General features: G+C 34.6%; 4 protein-coding genes and 1 non-coding gene across 5 annotated transcripts; 1 reads left to right on the top strand and 4 right to left on the bottom strand.

Annotated features, from left to right (window-relative positions):
• Positions 1–1988: 1988 nt before the first annotated feature.
• LOC108193684 (uncharacterized) lies at positions 1989–3550 on the bottom strand. The gene is made up of 3 exons (XM_017360452.2): positions 2711–3550; positions 2472–2543; positions 1989–2342 (listed from the first exon to the last, which is right to left on the bottom strand). The coding sequence occupies exons 1-3, from the start codon at positions 3347–3349 to the stop codon at positions 2337–2339; spliced, it is 717 nt and encodes a 238-aa protein (XP_017215941.1). The 5' UTR covers positions 3350–3550; the 3' UTR covers positions 1989–2336.
• Positions 3551–4561: 1011 nt separating this feature from the next.
• LOC108194134 (transcription termination factor MTEF18, mitochondrial) lies at positions 4562–6577 on the bottom strand. Its single transcript, XM_017361039.2, has one exon. The coding sequence runs from the start codon at positions 6473–6475 to the stop codon at positions 4775–4777; it is 1701 nt and encodes a 566-aa protein (XP_017216528.1). The 5' UTR covers positions 6476–6577; the 3' UTR covers positions 4562–4774.
• A 2733-nt stretch (positions 6578–9310) lies between these two features.
• LOC108194172 (phosphatidylglycerophosphate phosphatase PTPMT2) lies at positions 9311–12802 on the top strand. The gene is made up of 6 exons (XM_017361085.2): positions 9311–9665; positions 10485–10607; positions 10982–11075; positions 11471–11553; positions 11631–11720; positions 12192–12802. The coding sequence occupies exons 1-6, from the start codon at positions 9492–9494 to the stop codon at positions 12549–12551; spliced, it is 924 nt and encodes a 307-aa protein (XP_017216574.1). The 5' UTR covers positions 9311–9491; the 3' UTR covers positions 12552–12802.
• Positions 12803–12884: 82 nt separating this feature from the next.
• TRNAD-GUC (transfer RNA aspartic acid (anticodon GUC)) lies at positions 12885–12956 on the bottom strand. The gene has a single exon. It is a non-coding gene; the product is annotated as a tRNA-Asp (tRNA).
• A 757-nt stretch (positions 12957–13713) lies between these two features.
• LOC108196593 (cationic amino acid transporter 9, chloroplastic) lies at positions 13714–18624 on the bottom strand. Its single transcript, XM_017363944.2, has 8 exons — positions 18262–18624; positions 17161–17570; positions 16713–16889; positions 16343–16567; positions 16093–16269; positions 15566–15802; positions 14282–14371; positions 13714–14138 (listed from the first exon to the last, which is right to left on the bottom strand). Exons 1-8 carry the CDS (start codon positions 18479–18481, stop codon positions 13998–14000), a joined length of 1677 nt encoding a protein of 558 aa, XP_017219433.1. The 5' UTR covers positions 18482–18624; the 3' UTR covers positions 13714–13997.
• Positions 18625–19597: the final 973 nt, after the last annotated feature.

Below are 19597 nucleotides of genomic sequence, written 5' to 3'. Positions count from 1 at the left end.
GTAGCAAGTTCGTTTTTTTGCATGATCTTGCATAAATTTGTACCATATTTGACACCCGCTATAAAGAAGTTTCTTGAGGTCTCATCTGAGGTCTTTCTCACATTTAGAACCTAGTCATTGAACATTTTAAAGTACTCTATCAAGGTCTCTTTTGAAGTTTCTTTAACGTTGGCCAGGGCATTAGCTGGTGGTGGAGCTAATGCCACAGAAGCTCTAAAGTAGCGTACAGAATGCTCTCCCCTCTGAGTTCATGAACTAATTGAGAACATTTTGAACCTACATCTAGTTAGCTCCTTGACCTGATAGAGGTCCATCTTGTTGTTGAAACAACTAAAATATTCCTCCAGTCCCCAATTCCATCGAATGTAAAATGACCTATTGAATAGTACATCTTACTGAACTTAAGTTAAGAAAGAAAACTCAACAGAGAAGAAAAAGATGAGAGGGGATTACAAACAATTGAAACAAATTAAATACCAAGCCACAGTGATAGTGCTGTTGACATACTGCTATGTAAAGTACACACATTTAGTCATACAAAGGATAATATGAAAATGCAGCTCAATCGTAAGAAGACTGTTCAGCCATCAGTAAAGGAAAAACTCAATGTAAACCGCAACCAGAGCACCACCTCAGTTTGTTTTCAATTGAAGCTTCTGAATTGCAGAAGTTTCTAGTGGCAACTGTGCTTCATCTTATAAAGTCAAATCACCAAAATAATCTTCCAAACTCGATGTAAACTGAAACACAAGTTACTAGCGCCAAGCACCAACACAATCTGTTTCAAAATGAAGCTTCTGAATTGCAGCAGTAGCTAACGGCAAGAATTGTGCTTCATCTTATAAAGTCGAATTACCAAAATAATATACTAGAGTTATGAAAAAATTTAATGTTAACTGAAACACAAATTACTAGCGCCAAGAACTGCCACAATCTGTTTCAAAATGAAGCTTCTGAATTGCAGCAGTAGCTAATGGCAAGAACTGTGCTTCATCTTACAAAGTAAAATCACCTAAATAATCCTCTAGTAGTCCAAGCAGCCGACCTGTCAGAATCTATAATATTTTTCAGAAGTTAACAAATTACATATGCACAACTAGGCCTAATCAAACTTCGCTCCTATAAACACCCATATATAAGTGCAGGGCATAATCAACGTAGGCTTCATACAGTCACTACAAGAATTCAAAAGATTACCATGCAGTATATAGAAGGAAATAGTACACTTGAATACACTTCACGTAATGGATCTTCTGATAACTGATAAAAAGGTTTCAAATTTAGTATCTTACTAAATGGCCTTACATATGAAGATATATGTTCATATGACTAGGGAACAGACAGTTTAAGGTCTTAATATGACTGGAGTGGCATTAACTAGAGTGCAGTGCAAATATTCTGATTTAAAGTAGTTAACTTGGAAACATATGTAACCTAGATATAAAATAAACCAAGTAAACAAGTGAAAGGCAGCAAGAGATTTCTCATAATGCAGTAAATTGTGGTCTTGAGCAGATCAAAAACTATCAAAGTAACTTAACACATCAAAACTCTATGCAATTCAGCCAAGTTGAGGCAATATTATTAAATACGAGACATATTAGATAGACATTTAAAATCTGAAGTTTAAACATGAAAAAACTCTATGCGATTCAGAGTAAACACAACATCATTACAAACATGACAATTTACATTGACATTTAAAAAGTAACATCCCTGGCCGATAAAGAGTGTGAATCAGTCGGAAATGATATACATATAAAATAAAGACCATATGAAACATTTTCAATAATGTAATTACTCATTCAGTGTATGGCCAACTTGAACTGCAAGGATCACGTAAAATAAAATAAAGCTAGCAAGGACAAGAAGTTACACAGAGGCATTTTCCAGTTACCACAAGTTCCTTCTAGCAAAGATTTGGCACCCTGGTAGTTCCGTCCATACAACTAAGTTCTTGCAACAAGTAAACATTGTAAAGCAAAATGGAACATAAAATATATATGATTAACCCCAACATTGTCATTGCATCAGTCATATATACAACTGCAACTATTCAGAAGATTAAAAACCCAAAAACTTTTTCTATAATTTGTCAACTTCATATCAAAAAAGAGAAAATAGTTCAAAGAAAAAGATACACTTATTAAACCTTCCATCCTATAGTTTCTAAATCGCAGTTATATCTTCATATGCATTCCAGTCTTCCGCTAGCCTCAACTCCACTAACTTGCATTACTAGAACTCCAAGACTACCACTTACGCAACCCGATATTCTAACAGCCACGACTCCATTAACTTGCATCAACAAAACAATCCGAGACTACCAACATAACTTAACCCTGCATAAATTAAAAACAAATTTATCAGAAACAACGTCATCCAACCAACCACCATAACAACATCAACAGAAATCACTAAAGACAAATAACGAACAATGAACTGTACATAATCAATCAAATTCTACACACCTTTATAGGAGGATCAGGAACTTTATAGCAATCAGGCGTTACCGACCCTAACCACAAGCCAGGGAACACATTCTACACAAAACATCACAAGAAACAACAATCAACTACAAACCCAGAAAAAGAAACTACACAAATCATCACAAACAATAACAATCAAATATTAAAAAATCGAAATCTAACCAAACAATGTCAATATAACTAAAACACAAATTTCTAAAAGAAGTATAACTGATTCTTACATCAATCTGTCTCTGAACCGTCTTAGCTCTCTTCTTCGGTCTCCTAGGAGGCTTTGATCCGGTCATTATTAAAAAGTCTTCTTCGATCTCTTCTCGACTTAAACTAACCGAAAACTTCTGTTTCTTGTCTTTCTTCTCACCATTGTTACTACTACTGACAACATCAGGTCGACTTCGAGTTCTATTCTCCTGTGCCTTGATTGGTCCGCTATTATCCGCATTCATCCCCTTCTTCACAGCCCTTCTTGGCCTCAAATTCCAGGTTTTCGGCTCCTCAACCTCTTCAATTTCGCAATTTTCAACAACCCCTCCTTTCTCCCCTTCAATTTCATCTTTTTTCAAATCCTGATCATCATCAACTGATCTTTTTACGGTGTCCTCATCAGCTGATTCAGCTGCTTTAGTAGTCTTTTTTATCCGAATATAAATCTTTGCTTTCGAATCTTTCTCCGATTTCTCGACATCATCTTTCTGGTGATCGGACTCTGCGTCTCTGATCGGAGACCGGTGGGGGTGCGGCGGCGATTCTGTGGGGCGGCGGCGACGGTGGAGACTGGTGTTGTGCTTCTTGTTCCACTTCAATTGAGGTAATGAAAAGTTGTGAAGCTGTTGCGATTTTATTGGCACAGGCGACGACATTGCTTACAATCTCTCTGTCTGTATAGCTTATATCTGTTTCATAATCAAGAAAAACAAGAGAGATATATATATATATAGAGAGAGAGAGGGGGGGGGGGGGGGGAGAGGGAGAGAGAGAGAGACGGGTGAATTTTGTGAATAGTAAAGACTAGAGAGGAGTGTATTGGGAGAGAACAGAGATATAGAGATGTAAGCGTTTTGCAAATAGCACTAGGTTGTTATCGAGTTAAATGTGTTTCTAGACTATTCTTTATTTTATTTTGTTTTATTTTTTGGTCAAGAAGTGAAACATAAGGTCGGTTTGACAAAGTATAACAAGTGGTCATTCTCTACTAAATTTAGATAAAGAGGTGAGATCAAAGTATGAGGTAGTCTATGTAAGTAGTGCGCGTTCATGTGCTTCTTCTACCAACTGGTTTCTGAGTTTTTTTTTTGGTCTTGCAGCAACTGGATTTAGGATGTTTTTAGGTTCTTTGAGGCTTACAAGTGCTTTATAGGTGCAGGCCTGCAGGGTGTCGAGATTTGAGTCGTTTTAATGAATTGAAGAAGAAGAATGTATCAAAATCACGACTTAGGCATCGTCGGTTTGTAGTATCATGGTAATGAATCGAAGATGGTTAACATTTCAAAACCATAACTCAAGCATCATTGATCTGAGTCGTGTTCATGAAATTGAAGATGAGAATGAACCAAATAATGACGCACATTAGAAATTTGAATCGTGTTCTTGACATTTTGACAACCTAGTGTTGTGGCTATGTCTAACATTTTGACAATTATGCCGAGTGAAAAAAATATCATGAGAGTTTTTGGATTTTTTTATCGATCAAATTTGGTATATGCATGTAATAGAACATTTACATTCTTCCTGAGTTTATTAAAGCACCAATTTTACTCCTATAGTCCTATGTTAAAGCACTTTTCAGATGACATTACCAAAGGCCATTACAAGATCTGGAATAAACTAGTTTTAGATTACAGGAAACTATTGTCCCAAAGGACTTATGATCTGATAGGGTCCATAAACTGGAAAAATGACTCAATAGCAGAAGATCTATAATCACTAAACTGCAATTACCTTCTGTCGAGCCAAAAAAAAAACTGCAAGTACTCAAAAGATGACAACTTAACTCAGAAAGTCCCGCCATTCACCAAAATAGTATTAGTTTTGGAATGAAAAATCAGCTGAATGTTGATCTCGACATGTGTATATATATGCTTGAATGGTATAATATCATTTTAAAAAAATTCAAAATCGAACAGCTTCACAACATCAAGTTACACGTATCATGGTTGCTGAATGTAAACATCTACTATAATATTGCCCAAAACATGGCATTTTGCAACCATAGCAATTAATCTCTCTCCCTAGTATTCACATTTCCTAGTTACAAGCGATTGTAACTCACCTGTAAATTGTAATGGTTAGGCTTCTAAGTTTACAAGACACTCCTGGGATTGGCCAAGCTCTTTGTTTGAGTAACGCTCCAGCCACAACTTCGGAGCAGCTCGATGCATGCGATATATGCGAGAGATGAAATTTTTCTCACTAGTAGCAATTATGCTAGGAATAGCATATTCTTCTGTACAAAGACCATTTTTTTTAAGCCACGTATGGAAACTGTATCTCGGTTTTATTCGCTTTTCCAAGTTGTAGCACAAATAGGCAGGGAAAGCTTCAAGGTCCTCTAATGAATGGCCGATATCCTCGCAAAGGTATTTAACTTTTTGCTCGATTGCTTCTTTCTGTTGGTTAAGAATCTTGGGGGAGTCGCGAATCATCTTACAAAGCTTATGAAATTCTACCCCACATTGAAGAAGGCAATCAACTCGCTCTTTTAGATCATGACCAGGACCACGAATCTGATTTAATATCTTTACCGTACATTTATTCTCAGCAAACCCGATACTGTGTAGAAATTCCAATTTTTCTAGTGTATGGACATGGTACCTTGAGCCCTGGATGGTTAGCAAGTTATCAAGATAATGTTGATCTAAGTCCTCCTCGGGACTGCCAATAACATAGCTAGCTAACAAATTATGGTCTCCATTTCTTATCTTACAAAAAAACCACTTATGCATATTCAAAGATCTCATCACACGAGGCAAATTTGAAAGTCTATTTCTACCAAATACATGAGGGAAATTTTCCATAACAGATCTTAATATGTTTTCTTCCAACCCCAAATATTTCAAAACCCCAGAAACCGAAATATAGGGAGTCTGAAGATCAAATCCTAAAATCTCCGGTTTGGAAAGAAGCAAGTACCCTACTTCCTCCTTACCAACATCTAGCTTTCTAAAAAATTCAACTTTTTGAGCAAAACATTCTTCCGAATACTCAACGAAAACATTTTTACATGTACCCATCAATTCCCCCATCTCACCCTTCACACAACCCAAGTCGTAAAATATCCTAATTTTCTTACAAACTTCAAACCAACAATCCACATTTTCCTCCACACAACTAACCAAATCATAATCAACAAAAACCCTTTTCAAATCATCAAACAACCCACCACAATCCTCACATTTCCCACTCAACACACACGGAAAAGCCAAACAAATCCCAATAACCATCACATTACTAAACCCATACTCCTTCAACCCCACAAGCCTTTCATTCAACTCACACAATTCCCTCTCAAAAACCCCCTCTTTACACAACTCCCCCAACTTATCCCAAGGAAACCCAAACCCCCACAACCAACAAGCAACATCAAAAACCCGACAATCCTCAGACAAGAACATCTTACCAGCAGGCAAAAAACCCACAATTTTATCATAACTAACACCAATACTCTCATAAAAAAACAAGAATTCATCAATGGGGTGGTACCTCAAGAACCTCCTGAGCGACCCTTTAAATTCTTTAGGAGAGTAATCAACTTTGGAGATGATTTGAATGAGAGAAAGCAGGGAGTTGTTGCCAATGTGCTCTGCAAAAGTGAAAGGCAAGTTCTTGGTATCATGTAAGTAATCTGTAAGTACTTTCTGAGCTTCTTGGATTGCTCTGGGTCTTCTGTGAGCTGGGATTTTGTAGAGGGATTTGAGCCTGAGGAGGTTGGGAGTGAGTGAAGAAGATGAAAAACAACGGGAAATGGAGAAGAATGGGAGGGATTGCATGTTTTGTGATTTGGGGTTTTAGGGTTTATCACATTGTTATATATCGTATTCTGTGCGTATAGTTTAGTACTGGAGGGAAGAAAAATCACCAACTACAACGGTAGTAACGCAGGTATTAAGCTAAATTTTAATTTGTCAGAGTAATTCAAGAAAAACACTTATCAAAAAAAGGGTTAAATATTCGTAAAAAAAAAGAGGAATTTAAATAGCTAATCACTAACCTAGCTAATTAAAAACGAGAAATATAGATAATTTCATCAAAAATTATTCCTCAATCACATAATATTATTTATAATTTTAGACAAGGTCACAAAAATGTTGGACCGCTATATTTATAATATAATCAATTGATATAATCAATATCATCGGAATAAATATATTGACTTTGTTTGAAAGTCAGAGGTTCTGATCAAATTAGAGGTTCGAAGTGTTTTAGAGATATGATCACTAAAATCCGTTAATATTAGTGTTTGATAGTTATTGCACTGAAATAAAGATTTAGATCCAAAAGGTTAATTTTGAAAAAATTATCTTAAGAATTTTTTGAGTCAAAGGCTTTGGTGGTTTGTGTCAGAAAATATTAATCAAATTAGCTATATGTCAAACAATTTTACGACAATTGCTAGATCAATTTATTTTTTACTAGTCAAAACATTTGCTTAATCACCTAGTCAAATCATCTAATTCAATTCGCTAACCGCTAATTCCCAATACGATTTTAGAAAATATTTTACACATACAACTTAACAAATCCTTATATCCAATTCATTATTTTAATATTATGCTAATATTTTTAAAAAAATAATAAATAATATTAAAATAGACTTGAATTAATTTTTATAAAGATACTTTTAACCTATCTGATATAAGTATAAAATATAATTTTGTTTTTTATGTACTTCAAATATCCCAGCAATTAATTCGATAGAAAAATCGAAATCCTTATATCCAATTCATTATTTTAATATTATGCTAATACTTTCTTAAAAAATAATATAAAAGATTAAAATAGACTTGAATTAGATTTTTATAAAGATACTTTTAAGGGGTTTTTTCATATACACCCATATTTAAAAGAATTTTTACAAAATTACTGTAATTTTTAAAACAAATTGTAAAAATACCATCTTTCAAAAAAATTGCAAAATATACGCCGGTTGCGTCTGCAATCATATTTGCAACTATTAGTAACCTTATAATCAACCAGAAATGCAATTTTGAAAAAATCTGTTGAATATTATATTTAGTTGCAAGTGGTTGCAAATAGAGTACCCTTGCGGGGCCAATATTAATATAACAAAATCAACCACATAATCAACTTTTCTCTAGCCTCACACTCTCTCTTCTCTCAACATGCACCCCTCTACCTTGCACTTCGAAATCTTGTGTTGTTACCTGCTTGATATTTGATTTTGAAACGCCGTGAATCGCCAAATCTAACCTAACCTGTAGTGAGTTGACTCGGTACGAGTTACAATTGAGTATGGGTTCACCGATGGCTTTTTACGATCGACGGTGGTGATGACGATGACTTTTTACAATCGACGGTGTGAGAGAGAGAGTGCGACAGGAAAAGATAGGGAGAATAGTGACAAGAGAGTGAAAGAAGACAGCGGAAGATGAAGATGGGGAATGCGGAACAAAATCTCGTATTTGTGGAAATGTTTTAAAATCTTGTATTTGTGTAAATGTTTTATATAAATATAAAATATAATTTTTGCTTTTAATGTACTTCAAATATCCCACAGTTATTTCGGTAGAAAAATAAAACATACAGTTACCAGAGCTAGAGCCGGCTATTAACATGTGCAACTGGAGCATTTGCACAGAGTCTCAAATTTTAAGGAGTCCAAATTTAATAAAATAGTATATATATTATATATAGTATTTAAATTGATTAAATAAATTATCTATTTATCTTCAAATCCTTTAACTTTTATATGAAAATTTATATAAATATTCAATAAGAATTTAATGTGCATAACCATTAAAATTAAACTTACGTAGTTTTCTTTTACAATTTATAATTTAATATTTATTTGTAAATTAACTTTATATTAAATAACGTAAACAATCACATATACAATATAATATTACTTATTTGTAAGAATAATATATTCAATATAACATTGTTTTTATTGATTTTTAAATTGATATAAATAATGTTACTTTTATATAATTTATTAGTTATGGTTTATAACAAAATAAATTTATATGAAAATATGCGAGAATGATTAGCCGGGCCTGCAGTTACCCTACATTCTACAACTCTTAGTTTTTCCGCACTGTGAAATTTAAGTAAAGGGTTCTGTATTGGGAGGGGTTAAATAATATACAGTTTTCTGGCTGTTGGATGAATATTCAGCCAAAATTATAATATATTTTTAAGATGTTTGGCGGTTTTAACCGCTAGATGCTAAAAATCCGTCTAGACAAAAGCGCTAGACGGATTTTCTCCGTCTAAGACATCTTAAAATTTTGTTATAATCCTGGTCGCTGGATATGCATCCAACGATCCAGGACTAGTATATTATTTACGGTCTTTCTAATGTGTGCCCAAGGGCACACAATAAGCACCAATTTTCATGAAAATGGCTTGTTTTGATTGTTGGAATTGATGTGAATGCAGGGGATCATTTACATTTATTATTCATCCACCAATCAAAAACTAGTATTCTCATCGATGTTAGTGACTATTGTGTGTCCTTGGGCACAATATAGAAAATTCGTATTATTTAACAGGCCCCAGCTCATCATATGCCAAGGACCAGGACCAATAAAGCATGGTATTTCCAACAGTCATCAGTTATGTTTGTTGAGAGAAAACGAAAGGTGGAGAGAGAATCATAAAGACTCCTTTGCTTGCTTGCTTCTCTCACTCTACACCAACAACCTCATTTCTGTAACAATCCACTTTTTCATTTAATCACCACTCAATTTCTTCTATCAATACAAGCTTCTCTCAATTTGCTTCAACTTTTATCGGATTTGTGTTTGATTCTTGTAAAGATTTCAAATGTATATACTGGAATTGAATGATTCTGGTGGCGATGAGTCTTGTGTTGTTTTGAACAGCAAGAGGGCTTTGGTAGGAGCAGGTGCTCGTGCTCTGTTCTATCCTACTTTGCTGTATAATGTTGTTAGGAACAAGATTCAGCCCCAGTTCCGGTGGTGGGATCGAGTTGATGAGGTATAAAAAGAATTCCGTGTATCGGTAATGACCGTGCTTGGCTTACCTTATTTTGCAAAAATAAGTAACTTGTTTGTTACGTAAATACTACTTATTTTTTCCGGAAATAAGTGACTTATTCTTTAAAACGCCTGTTAAATACATGATGCAAAAATATTATTACGTAACTATGAAGTTTTTCTCCGCGATAAGTCTTTTTTTATATAAAAAAGAAAAAAAGGAGACAAAAATGCACAATATTTGAACAAAATTATTTCAAGTACTACTAGTACTAGTAGCATGTACAATTATCTGTCTATGGTTGATTCTACTTTTTTGTTCTTGGATGTTTTAGTTAGCATACTTATTGTAGTGTTATCGTTATCATTTGCTCTAAATTGAGTACATAACTTCACATAATTTATGCTGATAATCGCCTCATTAACCTTGGTGACTACTATCACAGCTCTTGCGCCTTAAGGATGCTTCATGCCAGTACACGGGGGTTGGTTATTTTTGAAATGATTCGTTTGGGAGAAAACCTTTAATCTCTCAATGTATTGTGTGTGGTCTTTCCCTTACATGGTTTCATGATTTGTATAATGCCACTTAGTCTCGTTTTCAAGCAATTAGATGATATACATTTATTATTTCACTTGTTTTACAAATAATGTGCTTTCTTATTTAAGTTTGGATTAATTTTATACCTATACCTGCAATGCAGAATTGCAATTCTACATATGATTTGATCATATCATTCCGATCTTATGGCACTGCATATAAACTTTTATGTTGATTAAAAATATATTATGCGCTCACTGCCTCTTTTCTTGTCATCAGTTTATATTGTTAGGTGCTGTGCCATTCCCAGCTGATGTTCAACGCTTAAAGGAACTTGGTGTGCATGGAGTGGTCACACTGAATGAACCATATGAAACCCTGGTCTCAACATCTTTATATGATGTAATTATGTGTTAGACCCTTTGTTTTGTTCACGCCATATATGTTCTTCTATTTAGTGGGAGCTAAAAATGACTTATAATAAGTTTGTCATATTGGTAAATCTTCATCTCAAACCTGTACAAGTTCTTCGATAGGTCTACATGACTAAATATTAAAATCTTTTAAGGATTGTGCTAGCATTGTAGGCTGGCTTAATACAAAAAGTCTATTACGGCTTTCCATTTATTCATCTCTGATTTCTTTGTTACAGCATAATTGGTGCACTTAAGCCAGGAGTCTCTTTGAATGCAACTTTAATGCATAAACATGTCTTGCTCTGTTTTGCAATTTTTTTGTCGGGAATTAAAAGTTTTGTATTGATATTTCATCTGTAGGCTCATGGTATTAACCATTTGGTGATTCCTACAAGAGATTATCTTTTTGCTCCATGCTACGGTGATATACGCCAGGCTGTTGATTTCATCCATAGTAAGCTTTCCTCGATGATCCTTTCTTCCATGGAATAAATATTTCCAGAAGTACGTTAGTTACTGTAGTTTCTTCATCACTAGTGAACTGATTGTGTCACTAGTTGCTTTTATGTTTGAAAGCATATATCATTAGTCATGAAACTGATTATGCTCGTTTAGATACTAGGATCAAAGCCAAGGTATTCTTGAAAATGATGTTTTATACTCATATGAATTCTTGTGGTTTGGTGTCTCATATCTGTGTTTCATCTCTGACGTGCAGTTTTTCACTTCTTTTTATCCAATTTCCCACATAAAACTCGTCAGGGATCTGTTATAATATTGTTTAGGTAGGCTATAACTATAAATTTGAATGTTTTTAACCTCTGGAATTTGGGTCTTGAATTTATATAGATAATGCATCTCGTGGTAAAACTACATATGTTCACTGTAAGGCTGGTCGTGGTCGTAGTACAACTGTTGTTCTATGTTACCTGGTATGTGTCCGAGGACTCCTAATAAGTATTCATTCACATCTTAGAAACTATTGTGATGCCTCCCCCTTTGAACGCAGGTGGAACACAAGCAAATGACACCAACTGTTGCCTACGAATATGTGAGGTCCATTAGACCAAGGGTACGTTTGGCCTCTTCTCAGTGGCAGGTACGATAGAGTGTTTCAGTACAAGTCATATTTATGATCTTTCGTGATTATGTCAACTTACTTTATGCCATTATAGGTTTTCGTTATCGGATCATATTAGTGCAGTATGCTATCTTTCTGTTTTATTTTCAAATAATTGTGGTAAGGTTACTACTTCCTGCTCTCATGTGTGTGGGACTTACCAAGCCAAGGATTTGTTGAAACTAGATTAGGATGTAACAATTTGTCACTTAAATGAGTAAAACAGTTTCATATTTCGTTTGCTTTGTAAATTTCTTTTAAGGTTAACCTTAGTTTTTGACTTCGTTGGTGCGGAATGCTTCCACATACTAATGCAGTTTACGTGCAAGAATTCCCATCTGTCGGACACAATATAATTCAACTTGTACCCACTGAAATGTTGAAGATCGTGCCAAAACATTTAGTGCTCTTAAGCTGACTTCCTCATGTTTTCTCACAATAACTTTGCAGGCTGTTCAGGACTATTATCAACGCTGGAAGGAAAGATATATTTGCACAAGTTCGACGGATACTACATTAAGTTGCTCGGAGAAAACAAACTTTGAAGCTTTTGATGATAGCTGTATGGTGCTGGTATCAAAATCAGACATCGAAGGATACGAATTGAGCCTCAATTCAAATGTAGTATATAATAAGTTGACTGAGCTGAGTGTGGCGTGTAGGGTTCAACTTACCAGCCAGGCAGCTATAGCCAGGCTTTCTTGTACATGGCTTCGTATTCATGGCCATAAATTTTGGAGGAAGAAGCTTCAAAGCTCAATCGGAAATGATCAGCAAAGCAGTGTCAGATTCGACTTACAAGTCTGCTGAATAATAACCTACATCTTCTATCTAAGATACAGGAGGAAGTTTACTCCTATTTTCCTTTACTAAATTGTTAGTTTCTTGGCCTTTCTCGTTTTCATTGGGTATGGGAAGGAATACTACTTGCTCGAAAAATATTTCAGAAGCACAAAATTGGCACTGAAATTGAACATGTAAGCTATTGCTGGAGGGAGTCCTGTTGTGAAGCAAGACGGCAAATTGAGTTGTATTGTATATAAAAAGTTATATTGATATTATTATACGGTGTTTGACTGTGTGCGAAACAGACCAAGGTTGATTCTGCTTACACTATATTTTTCCTGAAATGCTCAAAAATAACGCCGCTGCCGGGGATCGAACCCGGGTCACCCGCGTGACAGGCGGGAATACTTACCACTATACTACAACGACTTGATGTTTGATTTATATTTTTATAGAAAGTAGTGATGAAGGTAGAACTACAGTAACAAATTATTTTACCGAAACTTAATTAATTGAATCACTGAGAAAGGTAAATTATTACATGCCTATGAACTTGCAGTAGAAATTCAGATTGTATATTTATGCTGGCATAAATAACAAATCAAAGGGAAAACAGGAATTGTCACTCATTTAACACAAATTGGCGTTATAAAAGTTTAACTAATCAGTGGGGAGTATATGTCATGCCCATGTTTATCTCATTTCTGTAAACAGACAACACAAGGTGACCGTTTCTGCTCGCAACGCACAACAATTTGTCTAAGGTTCAGATTGCAAAATTTCTGAGTTCCTGCTTGTGTCCAGCGATTGTCTACAATTCTACATCAGCATTTATATCGTCGTAATGCTATACAATGTTCAAATGGGGGTTTTAGCACACTACTTGACAAAAGACAAAAGAGCGCATTAGATCCCTGGTATCAGCATGATATATAGCAGAAGATGAGGCACAGCAATGTGGATTTCAAATTGCTGGCAACACCAAAGAAGATAAATGAGCTCCCATAAACAGCTGCCTCGAATTTGAGGGGCTTGCATGATTTTGCTCATATAGAGCACGGCCAAATCTGCAATAATGCTAAACATGCAAGAAGCAACATGTTTGATCTTCAGTTCCATATTCTTAGATAACAAAATAAAAAGTGTGAAAAGATAATATAGGTTTTCAGCTTACAGCCAGAGACAATTGTCTAAATCTTCAGTTCCATATATTCAGTATAAGAGAATGCTACAAGGACTAGCTTCTTCGAGCAAACAGTTGTTTTGTATACATACCAAGCTAATTGTACATAATTATATTGACATTGTTTACATGGTAATACAATAAGTAATGGGGTTCTAAGCTCAGGGACTAAATGCTCATACTTCATAATGCAGTAAAACCCTTGGTATACATGAGGTATATTACAACAGGTAAGGCACGGCAGAATGCATTTCAGAATGCTGGTAGTGCACTAACGCCGCAGAAGACTATTGAACATCATCCGTGGGTGCCCTGTGATAGATGGTTTTCTCACTTGAAGGATTCGCATGATATTGCCCATAAAGTGCATAAATGAAAATTGCAATAGTGCTGAGGATGACGAATCTCAGATAGGCTTCATAATGCAACTGCAATGGATTTAATAATTAGATTCAATATGCCAATCCACGTGACTTCAATTTTCACAGGACATGCTATTTTTCTTAGGTAGTTTATCTTCGGTAATATCATGCTTGTTGACTAAAGGATCTTAAAATCAGTAAATGCAAACCTGAGCAAAGAGGAACATATTGAATAAAATGGAAAGAGCAGGGACAACCGGAACCCAGGGACAAGAGAACCCAGGAGGATCTGTATATGCCTGCAGGAGAGATGATATAATGATATATTACAAAGACAATAAGCTGTACTATGTCAGATTTAGGGCAAGTAACAGAATCAACTTAAAATTAGGCTAGACATGTCATCCATAACACATAATGATGATACAATATGAAAACATATATCCAACAGAATCATTATATCAATGTTGGCGAACATGTCAAAATAAAACCATTATGAGCATATGAACATGAGCCAAGAGCTAGAGGCTGAGATTGAAATGGGAACTTAAGAGGGAAATTTAAACACTCACACCATATACACCAGTCAATCTACTTCGCATACAGATCCATATTTTTCTTAGGGTGGGTGTAATCAATCATATTTTAAAGGATTTTAATGGACTTATAATAATCTCTCGATTTTAAATGTACGCAGAGTCTGACAAAGTTAATGTAAAATGTAAATCTCACTGATTTTTAAAACGAATTTTTGACAAATCCTTATAAATCACATAGATTTTAGCCGGATTTCAAGAAGTTTAAAAACACCATGAAATCCATTGAGATTATCATTCTATAAAATCCTAAAAAAAAACCATTTGATCTCGAATACCAACAGATTTTAAGGGATTATATGTTATCTTAATTGAGTATCACCGGATTTTGAAGGATAATTTAAAAATCTTGATTGATTACCCCCGTGTTTTCAAGGACTATCTAAAATACAGATTAAATATTTTAATGGATTATTTAAAAATCCAAAGTTAATACACCTGATTTTTATGCATGCAGTCTGATAAATAAGATCATAACATCCACCTTTATAATCTTGTTTATAACATCCTTTAGCGACTCTCTATATAAGCACTTAAGTTAAAATTTGAGAGAAAATTAATAAATAAAAAGTTGCTCTAGTAGCTTCTCGAATTTTTAGGATCCTTCCTCCCAAGCCTCTCATTCTTGAGGAGCCTCCTCCCACTCCCAAGTCATTCTATACAATAAAATATTAAAAAAACTTTCTTCCCTCTTCACTTAATTGATAGAAAGTACTTCGGTTTGAAAAAATTTAAAAAAGAAGTATTGTTTGAGTCTTTGAGATGATGCATATATGTACCAAGTTACTAAGAATAAAAAATAATTAGATCTTAATCAGAGAAAGGACTCAAAGTCTCTTGAAGATGCTCCTACAACCTCCCATAAACAATTGCATATAAATTTTGATATTTACTTACTTGACGAAAAAAGAGGCCTGTTATAGCAAGGACCGCAATGAATATGGCAATGATCGGAAAAGGCAATGCAGCGCTAAATCGGTAGAAGAGTCCAGCAGCGAAACCACAACATGAAATTAGTACAAGGCACAAAATACCTTCCATTCTATTAGGCTGCCACCTTGCAGAAGCTTGGCTTGCAGGCTTATCTGTCCACCGTAAGGTTATCACACATGCTGACACAACAGAATAGCCTGTCTAAAACAAACAGGGCTGTAATGTGAGCATCAAACTTACAACTGTGGAAAATGCCTAAATTGAGTAGAATAATCAAAACTAAGACAAATTCGTCTTGTTTGACTAATACTAACACTCAAGCTCATAGAAACATTATTATATATTAGAAGGTACTAGGATACAGTACTATCTGTAAAATCAGAAATCAACCAAATTCATCCTATACTTGCGTCAATCTAATAGAACCATTCATTTTCACAATGCAAAAATTCCTGTGTACCAAGCTTTTAAAGAGTTAGAAGTTGACATACCAGTGTGCCAACAGAAAGGATGTGGGAGAGCACCTGTACATCAAAAAGTCCTGCCAAGATTATAGCAACAATACCAACCCAGACTTGAGAATGAATTGGTGTGTGGTGTGTTGGATGTACTTTGGCGAATACCGGAGGTAGTAAACCATCCCTTCCCAGACCAAGATATAATCGAGACTGCACACAATTTCAATCAATTATCTCGAGACATATTTCTAATGCAAACATTTGAACACTAAAGGCAATTTACCTGGACATAGAGACCAACCAGAAGGGTTGTAGTAAGTCCGGCCACAGCACCAACACTGATCAACACGGAAACATACTTTAAACCCTTGGATGTGAAAGCCTCAGCCAGGGGAGCATCTGCTCCGAGAGAATAGTAAGGGACCATCCCAGTAAGCACTAAGCAAACACCAATGTATAATACAATGCAAATGAGAAGGCTTCCGATTATGCCTAATGGTAAGTCCCTCTGAAATTTTACATTAAAAAATTTGTGATAACTATTTGAAAAATAGAGCAAGTACATAGTAAGAAACATTCCAACAAAAAATAACATATGCAGCAATCAGCATATTCATGCCAAAAAGCATTTAAATTTTTATCCGAAGACATACCTGTGGCCTTTTAGATTCTTCAGCTGAATTGGCAACTGCATCAAATCCCACATATGCGAAAAATACAACTGTTGCTCCTGTGAAAACTGCCTTGTAACCATTTGGAGCAAATGGAGTCCAGTTTGAAACATCAACTTCAAAAGCACCAACTATAATGACAATAACCACAATGACTACCTGCATCAACACACACACTATTCAATTCTTAATTTAGTGTTGAATTTTGGCCAATACTGATTGAATGGCAGATTGAGGAAACATTATGAGGTTGACATGAACGGGAAACCTTTAGCAAGGGATAAATTAAAGATTAATGAGCCCAACAAACAATATAAGCAGCATAAGACATGAATGCAAAAACAACTGTTCTCGGCAGAAGGTATACAAGTTAAAGGCTCCAAATCACTAGTGCTAATACACAGTTTATACAAGAGTAGAAAGAACTTACCTTCGTAATGGTCATAAGGGAGTTCACCATAGAAGATTCCCCCACACCCTGACATAGGATTAATGTAAGAAGAACTAAGAGAACTGGAGCTAGTATGTTGAAAGAAATAGCTCCAAACATTTCTTCACTACCATGTCCAACCCAACTTGGAATATTATCTTTAAGAAAGGGGATGAGTTCTAATATAGTAACTACATAACTTGACAAACTTCGTGCTATACTAGCTGCACCGATATGATAGTCAAGCATCATCTGTGCAAACACTAGAAATGCAGTAAGCTCATTAAAAGCTGTGTATGAATATAAGTAAGCACCACCAACTACTGCAGGAAAGCGAGAGGCTAGCTCCGCATAACAAAGTGCATTGAGCACACAAGATGCACCAGCCAATATGAAGCTGATGGTGACTCCTGCAATACAAAATTTATAATAAATGACATGTTCAGATTTTATGTTCAAATTTCTGTCAAAAAAAAAAAAAAAAAAAGATTTTATGTTCAAATTAAGATATGCAGCTACGATTTTAAATCCATAGTAAACCTATGTTGCACCTACAGTACTTCCTCACAATGCAAATGCAACCTACAGTACTTCCACTAAGCCATTTGGCAATACAGCGGAGATAAATGAGCTAGTTTGAACTAAAAGCTTGTAGTAATTCAGCAATCATTAAAAAAGTGCTGATTACATATCTAAGCTAATATACAGTTAAGTGTATCCTAAATATAACTCTAATTAATAATTTATCGCACGAGAAAAAGTGGATTCTTCTTCCTAAATAACCCGAAATCTGAATTTTAAATGAACTTACAATTGCGGTAATGAATTCTTTTTCAATAACATACAATGTTGAAGACAAATTATACACACAGGATGATGCTCAAATCACGAGTTTCAGCTCTACAAATCATCATCTAATTTCACACCGAAAGCAATACAACTCAAACTTTAGCACTAAACTCAAATTGGAGCAAACCTAAAAAAACTCGAAATCACAAGAATCAAATTAAACCACCTAAATTTACCACACAATCAATCTCGAAACCACGAGAACTAAACTAAACAACTTAAATTGACAACACAATCAATCTCGAAACTGACCAGGACCAGCATCATGAGCAACAGTGCCAGTGACAACAAAGATACCGGCGCCGATAGAAGCACCAATCCCGAGAAGAATGAGATCAAGTAATCCTAGCCGTCGGATTAAACCGTCTGTACGACCGGAACTACTGTCCTTGGGAGAAGCTAGGGTTTTGGCTCTGAGAGCAGACGACCAAAATTTAGAGAAAAATGAAAATCTGGCATCTTCATCTCTCATCTTATTACTAAAATTTCCCCTTTTCGTGGCGATTTTGTAACAGTAATTACAAATCCGGTCGATGAATATATACAGGATTATGGAGAGGGTAGTACGGAAATGTATGCAATCTCAAACTCATTGTAATGTCATCGTCAAAATTAAGTAATTATCGTGTTAATGGAATTTAATCCGGATTTTAATCGGCTGTTTTGGAAATTTGTAGTTAAAGAATTGATTTAATTGTTTTTTAATAGAATAATCGGAGGATTGAATTATCTATTTTAATAGATAGATGATTTGAATTATCTATTTTAATAGATAGATGACTGGCAAGTTTTTTGTCGCAATTTGGACTATTAGATTAGATTAGTTGTTTTATGTGAATTTCTTGATCAATAATTTCTGATTAGTTTTTTGTTAACTCTATTTCAAAATAATAATCGTTTGGCTTTTTTTCCAATTATTTCTCAATTTTTCTTTTTCTGACAGCTATTATTGTGAAATAGGAGTGTAGAGTATATCGTTTAACCAGATGTATTAATGCTTGTAATCCTAAAACTTGTTCGAGTAGTTTCTTGAAAATTATCTTTTAAATAAAATCGTTATTTCAATAAATTAACTATAAAACATTAATATTAAATAATTTATTTGGTCAATGACATAGAGCAAATTTCTAATTCTTTTTCTCCAACATATGATTTTCAAACAGGGACATTAGGCTGATTTTAATAAATTGAAGGGGTTTCTGCTGTTTAAAGAGTTTTGAATTTGAAATAGAAATAATTAGAGGTAGTATAAGATTATTAAGATTTATCTACCTTAGAATCTTTGAAATATATATCACATATTAATGATTTTCTTAAAAAAAATTGAAAAGAGTTATACACATTCTTTAGATAGATATCCAGAAATAATTTATATTTTTCTTTCTAAAAATTCATTTTTATTATCTTAAAGTTATTATCATAAATTGTGTTTTATGTAAATATAAATATAAACACAACGTCGTCATCAACATCACTTCATGTGCCACCTCGTCATCATCTGTTATTGGAAAGGTAGGATAACATTGTTGACCATCAAACCAAAAAATTATATCTTCTCACAAACATATATCGTAATATTTATGATAGT

The sequence above is a fragment of the Daucus carota genome, chromosome 7 (assembly GCF_001625215.2).
Source record: "Daucus carota subsp. sativus chromosome 7, DH1 v3.0, whole genome shotgun sequence".
Lineage (NCBI taxonomy): Eukaryota > Viridiplantae > Streptophyta > Magnoliopsida > Apiales > Apiaceae > Daucus > Daucus carota.
Note: the sequence above shows the minus strand (reverse complement) of the source record. Positions and strands in the feature narration are given on the sequence as shown.

Coding starts and splice junctions, on each gene's coding strand:
- LOC108193684 (XM_017360452.2), bottom strand. CDS start 3,349: ATGTCGTCGCCTGTGCCAATAAAATCGCAACAGCTTCACAACTTTTCA. Junction 2,544..2,710: donor CGGTTCAGAGACAGATTGAT/GTAAGAATCAGT, acceptor TGTTTTGTGTAG/AATGTGTTCCCTGGCTTGTG.
- LOC108194134 (XM_017361039.2), bottom strand. CDS start 6,475: ATGCAATCCCTCCCATTCTTCTCCATTTCCCGTTGTTTTTCATCTTCT.
- LOC108194172 (XM_017361085.2), top strand. CDS start 9,492: ATGTATATACTGGAATTGAATGATTCTGGTGGCGATGAGTCTTGTGTT. Junction 11,076..11,470: donor GGCTGTTGATTTCATCCATA/GTAAGCTTTCCT, acceptor GAATTTATATAG/ATAATGCATCTCGTGGTAAA. Junction 11,721..12,191: donor TGGCCTCTTCTCAGTGGCAG/GTACGATAGAGT, acceptor ATAACTTTGCAG/GCTGTTCAGGACTATTATCA.
- LOC108196593 (XM_017363944.2), bottom strand. CDS start 18,481: ATGAGAGATGAAGATGCCAGATTTTCATTTTTCTCTAAATTTTGGTCG. Junction 16,568..16,712: donor AAGAATCTAAAAGGCCACAG/GTATGTCTTCGG, acceptor GTAAAATTTCAG/AGGGACTTACCATTAGGCAT. Junction 14,139..14,281: donor ATATGTTCCTCTTTGCTCAG/GTTTGCATTTAC, acceptor AATCCATTGCAG/TTGCATTATGAAGCCTATCT.